General features: G+C 36.8%; 1 protein-coding gene across 3 annotated transcripts in view; it reads left to right on the forward strand.

Annotated features, from left to right (window-relative positions):
* LOC575835 (E3 ubiquitin-protein ligase TRAF7) overlaps positions 1-22,568 on the forward strand; it is an 81,006-nt gene that overhangs the window by 44,518 nt on the left and 13,920 nt on the right. For all 3 annotated transcript variants that reach the window (XM_011683493.2, XM_011683495.2, XM_011683496.2), the window contains 7 exons: positions 1,578-1,617; positions 1,832-2,012; positions 3,930-4,005; positions 4,568-4,654; positions 5,382-5,577; positions 20,622-20,663; positions 21,116-21,238. In XM_011683493.2, coding sequence (XP_011681795.1) covers positions 1,578-1,617; positions 1,832-2,012; positions 3,930-4,005; positions 4,568-4,654; positions 5,382-5,577; positions 20,622-20,663; positions 21,116-21,238 — 745 coding nt within the window. The remainder of the gene's footprint in view (positions 1-1,577; positions 1,618-1,831; positions 2,013-3,929; positions 4,006-4,567; positions 4,655-5,381; positions 5,578-20,621; positions 20,664-21,115; positions 21,239-22,568) is intronic.

A 22,568-nucleotide genomic window follows, 5' to 3' on the forward strand; every position in this document is an offset into this window, starting at 1 on the left:
AAACAGAATTTGAGAAAAGAGAAGGTTTTATTTATCATGAAGCACATAATATTCAGATTCAATCTTGGCTGCGGATTGATTGGTATAAATGAGGAAAAATTCTGATTTCGATGGTTCTATATGCCCCATTATTCTTTTAAAATGAGTTGGAATTGGTACAGTAGCGTGATGAAAGATGATTGTAAAGTCATGTTCTGAAGTGTAACTGCTGTTCAGGGAAATATTTGTGAAGTCAAATAAAATGAGTAATATTCCCTGTTCCGGAGGTAATTTTAAATAAAGATGTGATTAAAGGAAAACCATGTCATTAACAAATTGATTTAAAATGTGGTGAAAAAGAGTCTAAAGAGGAAATGAATGATATGCGCAGAGAAAGGGGTAAAAAGTAGTGTTCTGTATTTCTAAGTATTATATTTATATTGATTCGGGATGGGCTTTTGACCTATAAATATTGAAGAACAAAATGATAGAAGAGGGAGAAGAGGGGTTACAGTTTGGAAATAAAGATTTCGAGCCATAGTGATTCTTATTGTGTTTAATTGGGGGCAAATATTGCATCACAGTGTTGTCATAGCTGTAAAAATACATCTAGAATCCACTGGGGATAGGATTTAAGAAATGTTTGTATGGAAGAAAGACAATGTTGTATTTCTTCTGACGTAACAGGAAATTCAAAAACTCGCCAACACAGCAGTCTGGATATAAATTTACTATTTTATGACTTTGCTGCGGGTCACTGCCAGTAAAAAGAAAGACATGAACATTATAATGTTTATTTTTCCACTTTGTGATCTCATCATTTACAAAGTGTCAATTGGATTGGAGAGTTTTATTGATTCATTCATTATTTCCTTCCCAGATATTTTCATGTTTTTACATCATTTCTGTTTATTTTCTTCACTTTCTGTAAGGCGTTTGATGCCTGAAGCCTTCAGCATTCAGACCTAATATCTTCTAGGCAACGAGCTATAAGTGATATGTTTATAGCTTACTTAATCATAACCATCACCACTTTTCAGGAACTTTATTTTGCCTCGAGGACCTATTCCTCATTCATTTTATACCTTCTCTCCTTAATCGATGTGGAGTGTTTAATTCCCAATGTTACACTTTGTTCTTGAGACATAGACGTACATTAGCCAGCATCCTGGAGCTTAGCTGTACATGTGGATGAATTTAATTGCTGGCTAGAGGCTACAAGTTTACAGTTGAATATCGATATCAAAATTATGTTTTGCACGAACAAAAATGTCTCAGTCTCAGTCTGAAGATTTTGTTGTCATCTCATTTTTTGACACCACCCTTCCTTTTTCATCAATATAGAAGGTTCTCCCTTAACTGTCATCACCATTTGTTTGTCTTATTAAACTTTAGATGGGTAAATTTACATTTCAGATCATATATATTCTTTGCACCACTTGCATTTTCATGTACATTACATGTATATTTAGTGATGTAATAAACAACAGTAATTCCTTTATGTTAATGTATTCAGGTGATCAGCTTTCATCATATCCAACCATTTTGAAGTATTATATTTTCATGTATTTAATTTTATTTCTCCTTTCTCTTTGCAGCATACCTATTGCAGGAAGTGTGTGACATCAAGACAGTTTGGTGAGTTCCTCTTGTTTTAAGAATTGTGGTGAATGAATAAATGTATCAAATATGTTTAAATATTTGCACCTGTCGTTATCTTCTTGCTTCGGCGGTATATCCCTCCAATAATTTAATTGTTATAGTTTGATGTAGTTAACATTAAGAAATATGCAGTCAATTACTTTGTGAAAATTTTTATCAACATGACATTTATTTTCTTTGTAAATTACAGAGAAGTGCCCTGTAGATACCATGAAGCTAGCTGTAGTCGTGAACAACATCGCTGTGAACGAGCAAGTCGGAGAGTTGTTTATCCATTGCAAGTACGGCTGTAAACCAAGTCAAATCAACCTGGGTGATTATGAAGTAGATCCAGAGGGCTGCCCATTCACCATCAGGTTTAGTGAAAGAAAGTAAGTAGAATTCTTTTCATTGATGCTTAAACCCTCCTTTCATTTATCTATGAAACAAAGCAAACCCAGGCAATAAAATCACTTGTGTACTAATTACTTGTTTCAAATTAAAATATATTTGTTGGCATTTTTTTGTTTAATATTGGATTGTTGTTGCTTTGTCAAATTTGTAAAAGTTTTTTTTTTTTTTGACTGACAACTTTTTGAAGTCCATTTGTGAATCTTCTCTTGCTTTCTTTTCTACCTCTCCCTCATTTTCATTATCTAAAACATTTCTTTTCTCTCTATCCCCATTTTGAAGATTTCATCCATACAATATTCTGCACCTCATACTCCTCACATCCTTTCCCCACCTACATCCAGACTATCTTGAGCTCCAATGATATTCTCTCAATTTTACATCTCCCCGCAGTTTGGGATGTCCATACCACTGGATTTTCACCAGCTAGTAATGTATATTCCCTGTTTCCCTGCCCTCTCCCCAACTTCCTAACTCCCAGACTTCACCAAACCCCCTATGAACATCTTGTTTGTCTATAAGGGTCCCAACTCTCAGACTTTCAGCGTTTTGCCAGCTAATACCCTCTTCTCCCTATCTCCCCCACTTTATACTCTATCATCTCACTTTTCCATCTCTCCCCAAGTCTGGAAAAGTCCATATATATACTACCAGACGTAGGTCAACAAAGTCCCTTTCTCTCCTTTCCATCCCACACTTTCACCAACCAATATTAAGCTTAAGTTTCCACCCCTCCCCCCCCCCCCCCACCATTCAAAGAGGTTCATGCTACTTTTTGTTGTGAGCAACAGGAAATCTCTTCTCACACTCGCTGAGAAACCCCGAGTTTGAGACGTCTTAAACCGTGATTGATAGGGACTTCGTGCCTAGGAAATTGGTATTACCAAATCCTTCTAGATCTATTCTTGATTTTTCTGAATTTGTTTTATCCTCTTCCACTGCTCAAATCGTCTCGCGTGGGATTTAGCTCCGATGAAGTAAATATAGATGGGCTTGCAGACAGAGCTTCACATCAGTGGGGGGTATTATGAGGTGTCCCAGAGAAGACGGGGATTAAAATTCATTTTGAGTTTTGAAAAGAGTCGCATGGAAAATCTTTTTGTTGAGAAATGTATGCTAATTAATCTTTCCACATTAGTCTGAGGCTTTGGTTGATTTTCCCTGTTTTTGTATGAAAAAGATATTCATCTCTTTTCTGATACATAACCATATATTTATTAATGTTTTTCTGCCCTTTCTGTGTCTCTCTCTCTGCTCACTCCTCTCCCAAACAATCTATTTCACGCTTCATCTTTTTCCCCTCTTCATTTGTATTTCTATATTTTCGTTGATTTGAAATATTTGAAAAACTTTTTTCAAACTGTATGTACGGTATTTATATGTAAAAATTATAATGTTGACAAGTACATGTAAATCAATGAGTTTGGAATCGACACAACTGCCAATGGATATTTCAATATAGAATTTGACAGGAATTAATAAATGTGAAAACACTTATACAAGTTTCTACATCGTACAAAGGATGTTGGTAGTGATAAAATAAACGTATGTTCTTTTATACCACTTAATCAAAATAAATTTCTTTACCTGATGGGAGTCGAGAACAATTATCTCGATGATTAATTTCCATCAACTCCATGACTACCAAAGACCCTTCTGTCTTCAGTACGAGATTGCATGCTTATGAAAACAATACCGCCAACGCCCCTCCCTCTGACCTCGCTCGCTAGCTCAATCGGGGTGTGGTCCCACGCAACAAGCACCTCCTAAGCCCACATGTTCCCGCATGTGCTGCGTTGATTCCGATTCCGTTATCTCCCGTTACGAATGCCTCGTATATTTTGGGTTGAGTTTTGTTTTCATCATGTTGCTGTTGTTTCCCCTTCTCTTGTCCACAGAGAGCATGAGTCACAGTGTGGCTATGCCACCGTTCGCTGCCCCAATAATCCGGATTGTCCGCTCGTGCTAAAGATGGTAAGATCTAAACCCATACGGCCCCTCCCTCCTTGGTATTAGCCTTGTAGTCTATTGACCCTGATTTCAAAAGAGCACTGCTTGAAGCTGCTCCAGTAGTTGATAGACGTACACACTTCCATTAAACCTCAACATGTCGTAAAGTTTTATAAGAGTTGCTAGAGAGAGAGTCATTACCAAGTCGATGTCAGTCAATTCTCAGGATGGATTACTTTTATTATGTAAGTTCTATATGGTTACCTTCTTCCTTTTATAGTTCATATGATGTGACCTTTTGCATGTGAGCATTTTAAGAAAAAAAATCTGCCATCTGGATGGAGGGAGGGGGGGGGGAGAAAAAGATGAATAGGAACGTAAAAGTAGAAATTAATATTTAAAAAGCATTAATTAAAAAAGGGATGAAGAGAATGAGTCCAAATTTGACATTAACAGGAGGATGCCAGCCATTACCATTAAACATTGTACATGTGATGAAGAATAACCATTATGATAGTACATTCCAGTACATACAGTATGTGTACTTTTAATACTTCTATATCTTTCTTGTCTTTTGTTTCTGTAGAATCTGGAGTCACACCTAGTGAATTGCAACCTCTGTAAATGTGATCATCAGCGGTATGGCTGCCACTTTGTAGGCACGCAGGAGCAGGTAAGCTATACAAGGATGGGACATTCTCCCCTTTAACATTTCCTCCAGGCCTGATTCCATCAAAGATACGGGGTTAAGGTTAGGATTAGGATTTGGGTTGGGGTTAGGTTTAAGATTTGATGTAGGTCAGAGGTAACATGTACACTCCAAGTTCAGGGATAAGTTTAGGTTTAGTCATATTGTCAGGTCCAGGGTTGAAATTGGCTTCAAGATTCGACGGCCATATAGGTGGCTACCACAACCATTTAACGGTACATTTTCAACAGTGTTCAAGAGAACTGGATGAAGGATATTTTTCATGCCATTTTCATTAGCCTTCTTGTTAATTCCACCTTCAGAAATCATTCCTTCTGTCTCTTTATCTGAATGATCACACATTTGGGAACTAAAACAATTAAAGATACACATTCTTGTAATATACATGTAGTGGTTCACATAATTTCCTAAAAAAGTTGACAGTTTATATATTTCCACATCTTCGTTTTATCTCTTTGGATGTAGAATTTGTTGAAGATTTAAGTTTGCTTTACTCCACCTTCATCAATCACTCTTTGTACATGTATCTTACCTTGTGTATTTCCATTTAAATGGCAACACAATTTGAATGACGTGTAGATGGTAGAGTAAGCTGAATTGCCTGATGGATTGCATATTGTGCAGTTCCTCCATCTTTCCCCTTTCATCATTCATTCATTCCTTCTGTCTATTCCATTGAATAACCCTGCAGGTGGAAGCACACCTATCGCAGGGTCAGTGCGCCTACGACAGTATCAAGGACTTCCTCTCTGCCTCGGACGATAAGATCCGCGAGCTCCAGATGACCATCCACCAGAAGGACCAGGAGATTGGGTTCCTGCGCTCCATGCTGGGAAAGCTCTCGGAGAGGGTGGACCGGCTCGAGAAGTCCATGGAGATGAAAATAAGTGAGTGTGTGCATGTGGTGGTGGTGGTTATTTTACCTGACTGCTAAGAAAGCATTAATGCTTGTAAGTAAGCAACCAGAGGACCGATGGCTTTAGGTCCTCTCTGAGGGACCTGGTAATGAGGATTAATGCCTTACCAAAGGGCACTAGCGCATCATCTTGGTTTCGAACCCGGGGTGCAGGATTACGAGACCACTGCTCAACCAACTGAGCTAATGCGCCTTCAGAGAAGTCCAAGGAGATGAAAAGTGTGTATGGAGTGTGTGTATGTTTCCAGGCTAGAATGGGACAGATTGGTTTTCTGCACTCCTCCACGTTGGGCATGCACTCCATTTTCAGGACAAGCGGCCCATCAGGATTATTGGGGCAGCAAACATTTTGTAACTGCCCAGCTATGCAACTAGATTTATAGAGTACCTGCCCAGTCACTTATTTCTTCTACCCAATTTTATAAATGAAAAATTTTGGGCTGGGATACCCTCCTGGCTCCTTGAGGCAACTGGAATTTCAATTTTGATTGCTTTTTAATTTACTTTAGTAAAATGAGGTTCGTCTTTGTTGGTATTTATTTTTCATATACATAAAAGGATGATAGTGTATAGAATTTTGTCTTAGTCAGATTTTATTCCTAATTTCTATTAAAAAATGCAAATCATGATATTTGTACACTCAGTGTTCTCTCTCGAGGTCAGTGTTCATGTTGCTAGTGACACATCATCAATCCAGCAACCATCTTTCCAAAAACTGATAAACAAAAGCAACCAATAATCCCTCCTACGATTATCTTATTTCTTTGTATTAATTTTGAAGGAGGAGAAGAAAAAAAAGAGAGAACATTTTTGCATTGTCATGATTATTACAAGGTTTCTTCATAACTAAATGGCCAAGTCTTTCTTAGCTTGTAAAGTGAGTCATGATGATAAAGGTAGGCCTGATGAAGAAGAATTAAAGGCTTCATTACAGAAGAAACCCTATTGTCTTTTCAAGGTGTTTAGGTTTTTTCTCTTCCAAAGTGTCAATTTCTAACCTCTTTTGCCAGTCCATCATTTAAAAGCTCTGACGTGTTGATCCCAAGATGGTAAACAGTGAGAAGAGATAGTTTGTTCTTTTTCTAAAGTTTTCATTTTAGAAAGGGAAAATAAAATTGGAACAATTAAAAAGTATTTCAATAAGGAAGAAATTATTATGATGATTGAAATAAAGAACGACAAATACTACACAGTTTTAGGAACATGAAGTGAATGATTTTTTTTTCTTCCCCCAGGATTTCTTTATGCTTTCATTCTTGGCTTGAATGTCACATTTACCTTTAGAATTTTCCAATGACTTTAATTATTCAGCCTTTATAAACTTGGTTTGATTTGTGGTATCTCAGCAGAAAAGCAGTTTTATCCAAATCAAGTTGGTTCTTACATGTAAAGACCATCTTCTGACTTTGTTATTATCATTGCTAGTAAGAACATGGTTGTAAAAAAAAAAAATTATCAGTGCTTGAAATATCGTATCTTCCTCGTGTCATTTTTGTGTTGGGGTGGAGAAAAATGTGCACACAAAGTTCTTTCCAGTTCATGAAAAGTCAACTCATTCTCCTATGTCGAAATTTACTTCTTCTGGATGTTTTTCACCTCACGGTGTGATATATTCTCGCGATAAATACGTCAGCACTGGAAGCATCTCCCCGCTGTCAGTCATTGCACTTTCTGTGCCAGCGTTTCTCTCGGAGGGAGCGCAATTCAGGAAACGGGTTATCAACTCGCTAAATCGCCCATCAAGGTAGAATCCCTGATCCGTGCCAAGTATCGTAGACCTGAGGCAGGCAGGCAGCGCTCCTGACAATGGCTTTCACCTGCGTGATCACGTCAGGGGTCGTTGGAAGTGGGACTGCTTTGAGGCGAGAAGGTCGCTTCTCCTCATTTTAAGGATAAAGGGGTTTGAGGCCAATGTTAGACTAGTCGGTAGAGGAGAGAGAAGAGAGAGAGAGAATAGTTGTGCCTAAGACCATGAAGATGAAAGTACATGTAATCAAAAAAGGGGAAAATATAACAAAAAATTAAAAGCAAAAAATAATATTTTCAAAGGATCGTAACTTTTTGTACTGTTAATATGAATTGTTATTAACTGCAAACGAAAAGCACAAACTCAGGCAATGACTTTGAAGAATCAGTAATTTTAAACAGAGATTTTCCTTATGTTTTACCATGTAGCTAAAAGAAAAGTATTTGAACTACAATAACTGCAAAAAAAAAGAAAAAGAAAAAATAACTTAAAACCAATACAGAACAGAAGTATGGACTTGAGATCTTATTGCACTGAAGCTTTTGATTTCGATTAGCAATTTCCTTGCCACAATAGTCTTAATTGGAGTCCAGTCGGAGCCCTATAGAGCCATATAGTCTAGTGACGTTGTTTGAGTGTGTGGGAGGGGGAGGGGCATACAGTGTATTTCTAATGCCTGCTATTTCATGGAAATTGACAAAGGGAGAAATATTTCCACAAGGCTAATCTGTAATACAAATTGAATTTGATTTGATGGACATTGTTGTCTTACATGTATGAGTGATTCTCTTGTCTCGATTGATAAAGAATATCAGTTGGGTGCAGGTGGGATTTGATGATTGAGTCATGATGAGGAATGTTTTGTTCTGGAACTAAGAAGCTTCCATGGAAAAGGTTCAATCGGTGATATTCTTCAGATTAAACTTTTTTTATTTCAACACTGGTCAAATTTAAAGGTATGGGGGCAGATTCAGGAGGAACTTTGATTGATATTTTGTTGTAATCTGCTCTGTGAATTTTTTATTTCAAAGTCTGAAAAGAAAATTGGAAGGATCTTAACCTGTTAAAGGAGTCAGCAAAATATCCTTGACATGAAATTGAGTCAATATCGCATTAGGAGTTTTTCTTTGAAATGCATGGTGATGTTCTAGCCATGAATACACACTTGGTGAACGTCTTATGACGTTGTTTACGAGGAAAGATCAAGAAATGGAGATTAGGTTGCATTAGAGGACCGGATCTAAAATAGTGGAGTGGGCGTGTATTTTTTAGTCAGAAATCAGGTGGTTTTACTTTGTTTTTGGAGCTTAGGTGTATCACTTTGTAACTCCACGCAGGTAAGATTGTCGTCATTCCATTGTGAGCTTTGCGTGGGTGTTTATTGTTACGTTTGGGGAACACCTGTCTCGTCTTTTAGTTGAGAACGCATCATAGATTGACCTCATGAAGTATGTTTGCCCCTATTTCACAAGGTACATGTTTGAGCATGACAGCTGCATTCTACGGTGAAAGTCCTGAAGCCAAACGTCACACTTTGTAGTACGTGGCCTCTGCTGGATATGCTTGTCGGATACTACAGAATGAAAAGGACTCGCCGTGCCTGTTTGATTTTAAAAGCAAAATCTAATTGTAAATATTTTAATGCAGAAAAATAAAAGGATATTTCACAATTCTTGGGAAATATCCACTTTAGGATTTCTTCACAATAATGGAGAAAGAGTTGAATTGCTTATCAATAAGTCTAGCAGATTTTTTTGTATTTATCCATTTGATTTGGTGGGGGCTTATTCTTTCTGACCTGATAAATGTATTTTTAAAGGAAGAAACTAATATATTCATTTCATGTACACGTACATAGTCACTTATACACAGAAATACAAGAGATATATGCTACATTTTATAAATGTTTGCCAGGACTTTGTCAAGTAATGAGTTTATTTGACTTTAGAAGATAGTTATTATGCATTAAAATATGCGCATCCTATCCCTATAATCATTAATGTAGTTGTGAACTATGAAATAAAAAATGTACATGTATTGGGAGATAGAGGTATCACAAAAAAGTTGCACTATTGCTTTCCTGATTCTCATATGCATGTTTTATACATGTAGAAGTACTTCTCATACAGATCAACACATGATAGTGAATCACTTTGTTAGATAAGTGATTAGTATTACTGGTATGCTTAATTTTCCACGAGACAAGGTTCAACATTGATAATTAAATCTGGGATTCATCATGAGGGACAACTTAGGGTTTTCCTTTATATTTGTGAAAATTAGAAATAAAAACTATATAATTTTGAGGTAACGTTACCGGCCTGAAATACGACCCAGCTGAAGAGGAAACTTGCATTTACGAAACAGAGTCGCAGATTACACGTTTCAAATCTAGATTAGCAACATGACAATCAATTCTGTCACGAATTGACTACTTAATCACGAAAGCTTTGGAGTTTGAGACAATACCAACAATATGAGATGAGCTTTGTTGCTGCAAACACACACAAAAAAAGTATGATTAAGTGATGCAATTGTCACTAGGCTCGTCTTCCAATTTGGAGATTAATTGTCTGATTCTGTTTAATCGTGAGTGAGCACGACATTTGGGACGGGAATCAGGATGAGGTAATGCCATAGAGTATAATACTCCCTGTCATCTGGTATTCTCATACGTTGCTTACAATATTTCTTTTATACAGTGGGCTTACGGTTGCACCATGTGAGAGAGAGGGGGAAGGATATTCTTTTGTTCTCTTTTAGAAATGTTGAAATGATTCAGTGTTAGCAGATTCAGCTCCTGATTCATATATATTTCTTTTGTATTTTATGATTATCATTCCTCTAACTGCTGTCTTTTTATCTTTCTCTTATATCTTATATCTATAGTGATTGTATCATTGCTTTTCTGTTTCTCTTGAGCTCTTGATAATTCTTTGAGAAATAGAAATGTTACATATCTACCCAGAGGGTTTTTCTACTGTACCCCTAAGTTATGTATATTATTTCCCTCCCTTTTCCCATTTATTCTCTCTCATTCTCTTCTTCTGCTCTTCTCACAGGGTTTCACAACCTTTCACACCTTCTCCAAAGCTCTCTTCTCCCTCCCCATCTCCCTCTTCACCCCAACTTGCTCTTCCTTCCTTCATTCTTTCCTATTACCTTCCCTCTATCTCCTTGCCCCTCCCCCAATCTCTCTCTCTCTCTCTCTCTCTCTTTCTCTCTCTCCCATCCCTCACACCCTCCATCGCTCTCGCTCTCTCTCTTTCTTTCTATCTCTCTCTCTCTCTTCTCTCCTCTTCTCTCTCCTTCTCTCTTCTCTCTTTCTCCCTTCCTCCCCTATCTCTCTTCTCACTCCATTCCATCACTCTCATCCTCTCCCTCTCTCTCCCTCTCTCTCCCTCTCTAACCATTCTCCCCTCTTAAGTTGGAATTTAGTGAGTATTTTTTGGATTTGTATTCTTGGCAGTCAAATAGAAATGGTAAAACATCAGGAAATCAGCTATTATCACCTAATCCCTCAATCAAAGACAGTATCTTATGCTTTCATCCTCTACTGGCATCCCTCAACTTGAACCTCTAGAAAAAGAAGGTCATTTTGCTTCAACTTTTGTTCACTTTTTTCCATTTCACGCTTATAATTTAATTATATAACTTTTTCTATAATATCTCTAATTTCATATAAATTTCTATAATATCTAACTGAATAGTTGTGCCAACAAAATTAAAGAAAAGGTCCCTTTTCTCTAATTTTTTCTCAGCTAATTAGTTAAAAACAATTCTGTACAGTGCTATAGAAAGCACCCATCCGTTGCAAGGAAAGAAAAATCCAAGAGTGTACTATTTTTTTTTTTTTTTTCAATTAGGATAGAAATAATTGCACAACTTTTTTCATTGGGAAACTGTTTAAAATGGACCTAAAGTACATGTACATGTAAAGTCAAGATCACAAGAATTTTGTTTGTAACACATACACATACATGTAGATATACGTACCCCTTTTCTCAGATCGTATTGCATTTGATAGATGGAACACTGTTAGCTGCATGGAAGTTTATATTACATGAAATCACATATCCTAAAGACAAGTATCAAAGTATAAACCTGTTACTTTTCCCCATCACTTGCTGTATATACATACACATACATGTAGCTCAACCTGTTTTGAACGCCATCTTAATATAGACCCAAATGATAGACCTGGTGGTATTAATAGCATAGAGGGTCTTCATGACAGATCCATGAGACTAAGTGCTCGTTGATGAAGGGTTATTTAAGGATACCCCTAAATTTATAGATTTCCCAAGTGTGAGAGAGAGAGACGAAGATGGATATGCGGAAATTGCAGTGAGTAGATTAAGCTATCAATTAATAGTCGTACTGCAAATGTAGAACAGTTTCCCACTTGTGGACTTGAACTATATATGTAATTCAGCATAGTGGTGTGAAAACACACACATTTTATCTCTTTTATTACACTATGGTATAGTCACAATTTGTTTGCTTTTTTACAACTTTTGATGTTGAAGGATTTTGTTAAAGTTTCAATTAGTGTAAACAATTAGGAACTTTCACAACATGACACTTTGTGATTTTTGTATGAGAGCAGTTTATCACGACAAGATAACTTCCTAAATTGCACAAATTCATTGTTGTGTCAGATGTAATTCAGTTTTATTTTGTTTTAAACCTTTCATGAATCTGATCCACTTACAAAACTTGTGAACATTTCATTTGTTTGTGGTTGTAAAATAACACTTTCAGGTTTTTTCAACAAGACATTAATTTAGAATGTACAAAGTTACTCTAACAACAACAAAAACAAATTTTTATAGCACATTATACATTCCTTCGTTGCACTCACATGGTATAAGAGTTCATGGATCTGTCTGATTCAAGAAGACCAAAGTAAGAATTTTAATAGCAGAGATGAATTGCAGCTAGGTCCTCAATATTTGACCCAATTATCGACAATCATACAAAGCCTCAAGTCTGTGATTCACTCTCTCCCCTCTGGGTTTTAATTAGGTCTGATTTTAAACACATCTTCAGCCCCAGTGACACATTCACACATTGGTGTAGTCCCACCCATTGAATTAGCGGGAGGAGCAGCCACAAGCGAGGGTGTGAGCTAGGGCTGGACCTAAAGGGAGATGGGTTCCTAATTGGTTGTGCCCACATATTAGGTTTGCAGTTTAAAAGTTTCATACTGTACATGTACGTGCCGTGCCATGTACTTTTGTCGTGTTATGGGCGTGTACACAGCCAAAGGGTAAAACAACTCTTTCAATTAGTGATAGCTGGGCTTGGAGGGAGTAAACCTACAATTTCTGTTCCGTCTCAGGTTCCCTAGGTGAATAGCACGGCTGTATTTCATTACTTCTATAGTGTGTATACATGCGACTTCAGTCAACATGAGGAAGAATAACCAAGATGAACAGGGATACAATGTTCGATGTAGATAAGAGAATGGAGTAGGGAATAGGAATGTATAGGAAGGAAATGTTGATTGAAGTCAGAAGGATATCACTGAGAAATGGTACTGTATCTGAAAATCAGAACTGCTATTAAACACTTGAAGTCAGTATGATAAGACTCTGCATAGAATATGCAAAGATGAGGATGCTTGTATTAAGGAAAGGTAAGATAAGAGTATTCTATATTAAACTCATGAAAGAATCTGAAAACGGACAGTAGTGGTATGAAAATTTGACCAAAAATTTGCAAGTTGTCCCCAAGATGTACTCTTCACCTTCTATCAGATTAGCATTAATAAGCTAGCAACTCCCCCATTAAAGATCAAACACTAAAAAGAAGATAGTGTGAAGATGGAAATATAGGGAGAAAAGTAAGAAAAGAGCGATTTACAACTCGTACATGAATCTGAGAACAGACGGCAGAGCCTTAATAGGAGACAGAAAATTGGAAAGTCGTCCGCAAGACCCACCCCTCGTCTTCCACCGGATCCGTGTAAATAGGTTAGCACCTCCCCGACACAGATCAGACAATTACCCTTCCTTCCTGCCCCCCTCCTGCCCCCATCCTGCCCCCCTCTCAGGGGCCCGCTACCTCAATCAACACCCCTAGTTCCAAGGGGGGCATTCCCAATCAGCCGAGACGACTTCATTTATCTCCTCCGCTCTAAAAGAAGCGTCCAAAATGACCATTAAATAGCATGAGGAGGCAAGGCGTGGAGAAGGTCGGGTCAGTAGGAGGACCGGGTTTAGACCCCCAAGGTCTTTGGAGCGGTCAATTTAACACGGGGCAGTTGGTCAGCTGAAAGCCAGAAGTGGGCTGAAGGCGTGTAATTTTCATTTAATGAGGCTTAATTGTGCCTGTCTATTTTAAGGGAGTAATTATGAACAGAAGAAAAATTATTTTTTCAATTAGGCATTCATAATCGTCCATTAAACCAATCATGTTAAAAAAACTTAGTTAAAAAAAACTTAGTTAAAGGTAAAGACCAGTATTGGTAACGCCCCAATTTCAAAAAATGAAATGGAAGCTCTCATTACCAATCATGTGAAAGAATATGTTTTGACTAATACATGATGATAAAAAATTTGCCGGGAAACCGCCTACTAATTCATATATTTGGTAAATTTATTTCTCTCATGGTCGTGTGAGAGAGATAGGGTAGTCCCATATACATCTTTCTGTGTATAGTGCTTGTAACTTTACGAAGAATGGGCCAAATTTCTTATCATTTTGATGATTCCAGAACCTTGCAGATGCTAGATGCTAGATGATCAACCTTTTCTGATCGATTCCACAACGTTTCTTTCACAATGCAATCGCATGATCATTACTGGTCTTTACCTTTAACATTCAAAACTGATAATCAAATTATGACGTATTGGGTTGGGTCTTAAATAGAGAATGTTTAAAATATTGAATGTATTGTTCATAAATAATTAATATTGGAATACCAAGAATATGCATAAATATCTTTCTTGTCCTTCATATCATCTCTCCTAGTTATGTGATCAGTTCACTCCCATTTTCTAATTCACCTTTCAAGGTTTGTTTTTAGGCATTAGCACTTTAACAGTCACAAATGCAGAGTACAAGCAGTATACACAAATCTGACTTCTGAAACAAAATCATTATTAAAGGGGGATAATTGATGCCATGATTTTAAAATTCAGTTTACAGTTCTGGCTTGATGTACTTATAATTGTAATAGACAAAAATAATAGAAAGAAAGTGCAGAACAAGAGGTGTTACAAATTTAATAAGCTTTAAGATGGGTGGAGTATCTTTGTAGACTGCATTTTGATAATTGTTAAGATATGAGAGGAGCTAGGGGGTGGGGGGGGGGGGGGGGGGCTTTACAGATGCTTTTAACATTGTATTGTTCACATTGACAAAAATTCGAATTCAAAGACTTAGCCACTCTCTCATTCTTTCTGTAACTAAACAAGAATATCCACTTTGAAAACAGAGAAGGTGTGTTCATATTTAACCCAGCACATAGTTAATTATCTTGTATAATGATTTGAGCAGTGTGAACATGAGGCACAAGACATCAATTGTCACTAGACCAATTCTCTATGAATCACAGATTATGATTCATGACCAGGTTTACATAGGAAATCGTTTGTCATAATTTGATACACTTTAATTTGTAGATAAGATTCATTGCTCTCCTCATTCCTATGTCAGTAACCTTTTATTTTTGTGGATTGTGAGAATTCAAAACCATATATTCTCTTTTTTTAAATTGAAATCCTTTACAATTGATATTTTTAAAGCATAACAAAATCATACTTTACAGACTTCCAATGTTTCCTTTAAAGTTAAATTTGAAATACCATTCTCAGTCTGATAATTCTAATGATGAAAGTATTCAATTTACTATTTTCTAAATATTTTTAGTTTGAATTAATATTAATTTGAAATGAATTTCTTAACTTTGAAATATCATTCTCAGTCTGATAATTCTAATGATGAAAGTATTCAATTTATTATTTTTTAAATATTTATTTATTAATTTGAAATGAAATTCTTATGATAATAATATTAATTTTACCACTCTCAGTAATACTAGTCATGCTTCCATGCTACTGTTGTACCTACAAAAAAAAAATCACAAATTATCTTGTTTCAACCAGTTAGAAATATTTTCAAAGTTATGCCAGTAAGAGCTTATTTGAAATGACACTGTAATTATCTTTAAGTGGAAAAGAGGACGTGAAAATGATGAAATATGTTTTCCCTGGAATTAGAGTTTCTGAGATTTGATTAGCGTTGTAATCCAAGATTGAATTATTTCTTGTTAATGATGCGAGGCTGGAGCTTTGCAGGAAAAAAAGGGTAAAAAATGTGTGTTAGGGAGCAGTATACGGAGAGTGGGGTGGAGATTTAGGCAATGAAAGGCAGAGAGAACAAGGGGGAGGGGAGAAGAGGGGATTACCGTTCTAATTCAATGCCAAGTTTGAAGTCAACCCTCAATCTCTCGTGCAATTGAGTGACCATTTTTTGGCATAGCCCAAGACCCAAGTACTCATAGATTTCCATTTCCAATTAAACAAATCCTGTCTTTCCGCTTTCCTACACCTCGATTTGTTCTTCAGCCAACTGTCTCTCTATCTTTCTCTCTCTCTCTCTCTCTCTCTCTCTCTCTCTCTTTCTCTACCTCTCTCTATTTCTCTCTCTCGATCTCTCGCGATCTCTCACTATTTTCCATTATCTTTCTATTTTTTTTAGTTTTTTATTTGTTTTGTTTTGTTTTTACTCAAGCGTTGATACTAACAGCCAGTAATTATATCTTTCCTCATTCTATTCTTTTTATAAATGATTTCTCCTCAATCCAACTCTTGTTGTTCTTTGTATTGCTATCTCTTTCATTTGGCTTTATCTCTTCTTTCATTTTCTGTTTTTCATTCTTTGTATTGCTGTCTCAAATGGAGCAGTTTTAACCCTATCTTCCTTTTTTATCTTCCGATTCAGGAAGTGATCTTAATAAATGAACTGAAATAAATTTCTGTTTCTCGATTATACATGCTGTGTTTTTAGCGGGGTTCTACACAAAATTTTGTTTAACAGGGGTCCGATTTAACTGTTTACAGTCATTACGCATGACCCCTGTGTATCTCTCTCTACCTCTCTTCTCCCCCTCTCTACCTCTCTTCTCCCCCTCTCTCTCTCTCTTTCTCTCCCTCTCTCTCTCTTTCTCTCACCTATATTCTGTCACCTCCTTTAACCTATTTCCGGCGTTGTGTTGCAATTAGAGGCAGTAATCAATTAGTTATCAATTCCTGTTGGGGGATCCTTGATAGTGATTAAAGGAACGATATCCTTTCAGGACGCAACAGATTTCTGTCATTTTATTTTGACCTCACTCCAATACAAAGAGACCAAATGAATCTGCATCTGACAAACCTATCTTACTTTCCATGAAAGTACCATACAAGGAACAAACATACATGTTCAGATACGCCAATATTCTCTGCATCGTACCTTTTAAGGAAATTCCTTTAAGACATGGAGTCCATTTGTACTGTATTCTTGTTGTTCTTTTTTTTTTAAAGTTTTGTTTAGTTTTTTCATGGAATCTTTGTTTTTGTTTTTGTGCAATAGCTTATGAAATGTGTAGTTGTTATGCATGAACGTGTATATTGTTTGATGACAAAAATTCATATCAATGCATTGTATTTTGTTGTTAAAAACTTGAAATCCATATTCCCAGAACTATCGGGAACAAATGTTTCATAAAATGAAGAAAAAAATGTGCTGACAATATTATTCATTCACTTAACATATTCATGCGTGTTATGAACTTACACCTAACACCTTGTTGTAGGATGAGCCTTACTTACAAAGTTTGCACATGATCTTGTTGGGTTTGACCAGAACCGTGTGATGATGAGTTGTGATTAGTCCGCTTCTGAGAAATCAAACGCGAATGTGATCAATCATGAGATGTGATTAATCACGTCATTTAATTAAGTAGGAGAGGTAGTTAGCTCATAGGAAGTTATTGATACTGACAGAGTTGGCTGGGGTTCAAATTTTTTCATCAGTTTATACTGAAGTTTTCCCAAGCACATGTAATAGAAGTCGTTGAAATGTTGTAGGACATTTTATGGTGACATGCACCATACAAAGATGTCAGTCTTCAGGGTTTTTCAAATAACTTAGAGAAAAGTTGATGAGGAAAAATGAACATCAGAAAAAACATTATTGAAATGTCTTGAAAATCTGACAAAAAATTCCTTTAAAGAACTTTAAAAGTAGGTTTTGAATACTTTCCCTTTCCTTACGCTTAGTTAGCTCAAATTTCTTAATATTTGAACGTCTGTTCAGGATTTTGTCAAACTTCCTTTTGGCGTCTCTGCTTATAACAAACTGCAGGCCTGCCTTTTCCCTACATGTATGTCAGTTTGTTTTGTGTTGTTGCATGTAATTTTTAAGAACAGATACACATAGATTTAGGGTTTTTTTCCATCTAAAATCTTGTTTAGCAGACAACCATGTGATTGAATTTTTTTTGGGGGGGGGGAATTATTAGTAGTGTTTGACCAAGATGTTAGCATTTGTTTGAGAATTGGGGTTTAAGGTTTTCATTTTTTACTGCTATTTCTCTCCTTGAACTGAATTTCAATATCATGTGAACAGAAGTTTTATCTTATAGTGGCTATTTATCAATTTGGTGGATCTGTTCTTACATGAGGGGAACTATTTGCCTTTTTGCCTATTTGCCCGCATATCCTTTGTCATAAAAGGGTGTGTTTCCCGAAAAGTTAAACGTTTTTGTAGGTACATCTGTGTTAGATGAAAACTGATTATTCTTTATATGGATTAAAACAATAGTGAAATTCGTCATATGAACATTGGATAAAGCATTAGTGTCTGGTCGAATAAATAGATCAAGTACTTTGGCCAATTAAAGGAAACTTATCTTCTGTATTCCAGTGGTTTGTCGCTGAGTATCTTTCGATAAAAATAACCAATTCAGATCACGAACGGATTAACGCGGAGCTTTGTTAGAATGGCCTCGTGTGACAATAAGACTTAGAGAAATGGGTGTAGACCAAATCAGTGTTGAGCAAATGATCACTGATGAGTCTTAAGCAAGCTCATCAAGTATTATTACAAAGATTTAGTCAAGGCCTGGGATAGCGTTGTGAAGAGATGTGCTGCGTAATGCAGCCGGGCACATGCTGCCAATCAGCGTGCGTTTACCGATTATCAAATGAATTGAATAACGTGAGAATCGTGAGTCAATGGGTATTGTCATCTTAAACAATGCCCAAAGCCCTGGGCTGCATGATCTCGTTCGGAGTGGGGTTAATTTACCAGACTTTAATGACGAGTATCAATGCATGCCTACCCTCGTTGGTGAATTACTCCTCTCATTAACTAATTTGGGCATGTTTGAAGAGGGTTTAGCCGTATTGGGATTCGGGAGGAGAGGATTGCTTGGGAGTAAACAATAAACAATAGGAGAAACTAGAACCTGCGTGAGTCACGCTGTCAAGGAAAGGGGCTCGCTTGGCCAATTTGAGGAACACCCAGACGAGCTCACGTATCCACTCTCGCACTGGTAGGCATGCAGTCGAGCATTGCCCTCCTCTTATTTCGTTAGGAGGGAGATCGTTAGAGAGGTACGACGTTGTCGAGAGGAAATAATGTCCACACCCATTATTGTTCATGCCAAATCCCACGAGCTCAAATCGAGTCCACCTCCTTGATTAAAGACTAATCTATCACTTCCTTTTTCTATTATCCCCTACGCTTGTCTACGCCCTTCAATCGTAAGCCCTATTTAAACAAAATACATTTGGCATTTTTTCGACAACGATATCCCTCTGATTTTTTTTTCTTCTCCCTCACTCACTCACTCACTCTCTATCACTCTCTCTTTCTGAACTGGTGAAGTGCATATCTCTTCGGACGTTGTTCGCGATTCGGGAGGGGGCGAGAAAAGGGGCTGTGACCGTAATACTTTCCTTTTTGGAAGGCGGTGGCTCACGGGGGATTACACATGGGCGCAGGACACCAGGACATGCAGGCACTATTAATTCCAATGTAACTGACATCCATGTTCCATTTCAAGTCAGATGCTATACAACTCAGATCGGCAGGCAGAAACTAGGGCAGCAACCAATTATCCAAGTCCCCTCCTCTCAATCTGTGCAGCCATGAAACACAGCAATAGGAGGACTTGATTATATTTTGATTGCCTTTTATTTTTGGTCTCGGCCTTCGCTACACACCCTTCCCTTGCCTTCTCTGATTGGCAGTGCCATTCTCTTTGCTGTCTGTCACACGCAAGTTCATCTACACGTATTAGCACACACTCACACGTGCGCTGCTGCTTCACTCGACCGTTGCTAAGGTGGTGTTCTTGTTGCTAAGGACTGGCTCTCGCTGGCATTCTGGTCACTTTTGAATACAAAAGACAAGGTGGAAAACATTGAACAACAGTTGTTAGAATCCATCTTCTCGACTATCTCACTTCGCTGTTGCATCATCAGGCGATATTCCTCTACCAACAAATTTTAAGGTCGCTCTCTGTGCTTGCCGAACTTGCCTTTTCTCATCTTCTGGATATATTTGTATTTCTCTTCTAAGTTTTGAATAATTAACTGGTAAGTTCCAATAGAGAAGACGAAGAGCTGTGTTTACATTCTGATTTTCGTTATTATATATGAAATTATTTTGTATAACTACAATTTGTAATAATACAGTGTACTTTTGTCAGAAATATCTTTTCTTCAAAGTTTGCTTGTGCATGAGATGTTCTGTACTTGATGTTCTGTTTTCTTGCTATAATTGTATGGTACTGTACATGTATTAAAATTGTGCATAATTGTTTCAATCTTGTCTTCTTTATTTCTTATCTATTTGTGATTAATTAAATAAATGTGGTATATGCAATAGCCTTCATCTCGGTGATTAACCCATGTGGAGATATTAAACATCAGGCAATATTTGTAACCATGCTCCTCAAAGCAGTCACACTTTTGTACCTAATTTCTAATGAACTACACCCAATTATGCATGCAACTAGGTATGCTCTGGTAGTTCATGAGTGTATATTGTGTATACCAAAGGTGCTGGTTTTAGAGGGTTGTATATTACTATCCTTGGTAATATACAACCCTCTATAAATGTCGTAACACATCTCTTTTTTTATCGAGAGAATGCTGTGAGATGTACATTTATTGTAATTGTGAAAAATGACAGCTTTCTAAACTTTCCTCTTCCCTTGGATGAATCACGCCAATTTATGTTTCGTCTTCTTATATCACCCCCTACAGACTACATGGACGAAAATATCAACCGAGTGGAGAAGACGATTGGTAAGTTTACTAGATGTCCTGTTATCTTCACCTTTGTAAAGACTTTATTTATGTAGGAGCAAATAATGGATGTATCGTTTATAATAGTTTCTTCTCTAGTCCTCGATTGTACAGCTCAAATTAACAATTTGCTCAGTAGACATCATATATGTAAAATATATAATGGAACTATATACATGTGTTTTGTAAAAGGGCTCACATTTTTGTTCTGTATGTTTTATACCAATGGTGTGACACAATTGAAAGTAACAACCTTGCCTGACATATAGGTATGTATTTTTATAACCTCTCTACATCTTGAAAAAAATACTGTAAAGAGTTCTAGACAATGAAAGGTGATGGGTTCATGCTAAACCTGAGTAAATGAATCCCAGTGAAAATATATGTATGTGTTTTATGAAGATCAATTGGGTTAAACCTTCATGATTCACTTTCCTATTCTTCATCCACAGTCGACCTGGACGAGAACCAGAGGTCGATCTCGGAGGAGGTCATCGACCACGAGAGAAACTACACAATGGTCAACAGAGAGCTGGCCGTCATTAACGCCAGGCTCAACTCAGGAGCGGCTGGAGGTAAGACTAGTCTATGTGCTCCTTATATAGCTTGCTCTCAAAGTTGGTAGTTTTTTGACACCATAATTTTCTAAATGATAAAGAGTGCAGCTTTTGTTATTGAAGATTATTAATCTGTGAGAAGGAGGTCTGTAGTAGAGAAATGTGAAATGATTTTCCACAAGTTCAAAGTTTCATTTACTTTAATAGGAAGTGATTAATATTTTTGAAGCCTGATTTGTGTATTTTGAGACCATTGTTCTTAAAGGTAGAAAAATGGCTTGTTCGTCAGTATCTGTTCATTAGGTTCAGATTGTGAATATTTTGATGACTTTTAAAGGACAGTTTGATAAAGATTTATTTCAATTTCTGCTGGTTTTAATTTCTTTAAAAAAAAGAAGGATTATTCATTCATTCATTCATTTATTCATTCATTTAGAGAGATCAAACTCTCCTGTTTGTTTATTTATACCCCTACCTGTACCTTTAATAGATAAAAAAAAAACCTTAAGTTTTAACCCCCTGAGTCTCACAAGATTAAGCCAATCTGTAAGCTCACATAGTCAACCTTCTCATGGCAGTCAATCGGTTAAGCTAGGAACGGAAGTGATGTGGGCATATCATATGTTCAGAGACAGAAGGGCATTGACCCTATGTTGAAGGATATGAGTAAATGACCTTTAGGGCTCCAAATAGACCATGTGATCAATTATTCAAAGCTGTTCATAGATCTAGGTAGTGTTCAGTTGACTGTGGAGAAATGATTTTATGAAAAGCTAGATTCATTGATTATGATCATTTTTACTTATCATCATGCAAAAATTTGGCTGAAGTTTGAAGAAAGAGGATGAAAATTGAAACTCGTCTCACAAAAACACCTGTAGGACAAATGATATTAAACATTGTTTCAAAATTCATGTCTTGTAAGGCCTTCATCGACTGCTATTTGATTTTCCTCATGTGATTAGCTGATTTTATGAAATATACATTTTATAAGAAATTAGGCATGTTTTTCGCCACCAAAATAGCATAACTTCCCTCACGGTTACACCCATAATCCAGACATATTAAAAAGAAATGAATTTAAATGAGCATTTAAATCTGTGAGAGAGAAAAAAAAATGATTTAATGGCTGATGTGTTCATGTACCTGTAATCTGATGTAAATGAAATGTTTCCCATGGACGGGATCTACATTAAAAAGCGCCACACCCATGCAATATCTGCGCAATCAGAGAAACGTGACGATGGACACGGGCAGCCATTATCCCTAATCATGTGGACGCTTATGATGTGGGCAGCTATTATCTCTATCACATGGACACAAGGGGGAAATCAACCTGAAAACAGTT

This window comes from Strongylocentrotus purpuratus, unplaced genomic scaffold, assembly GCF_000002235.5.
Source record: "Strongylocentrotus purpuratus isolate Spur 01 unplaced genomic scaffold, Spur_5.0 spur5_scaffold_14, whole genome shotgun sequence".
Taxonomy (NCBI): domain Eukaryota; kingdom Metazoa; phylum Echinodermata; class Echinoidea; order Camarodonta; family Strongylocentrotidae; genus Strongylocentrotus; species Strongylocentrotus purpuratus.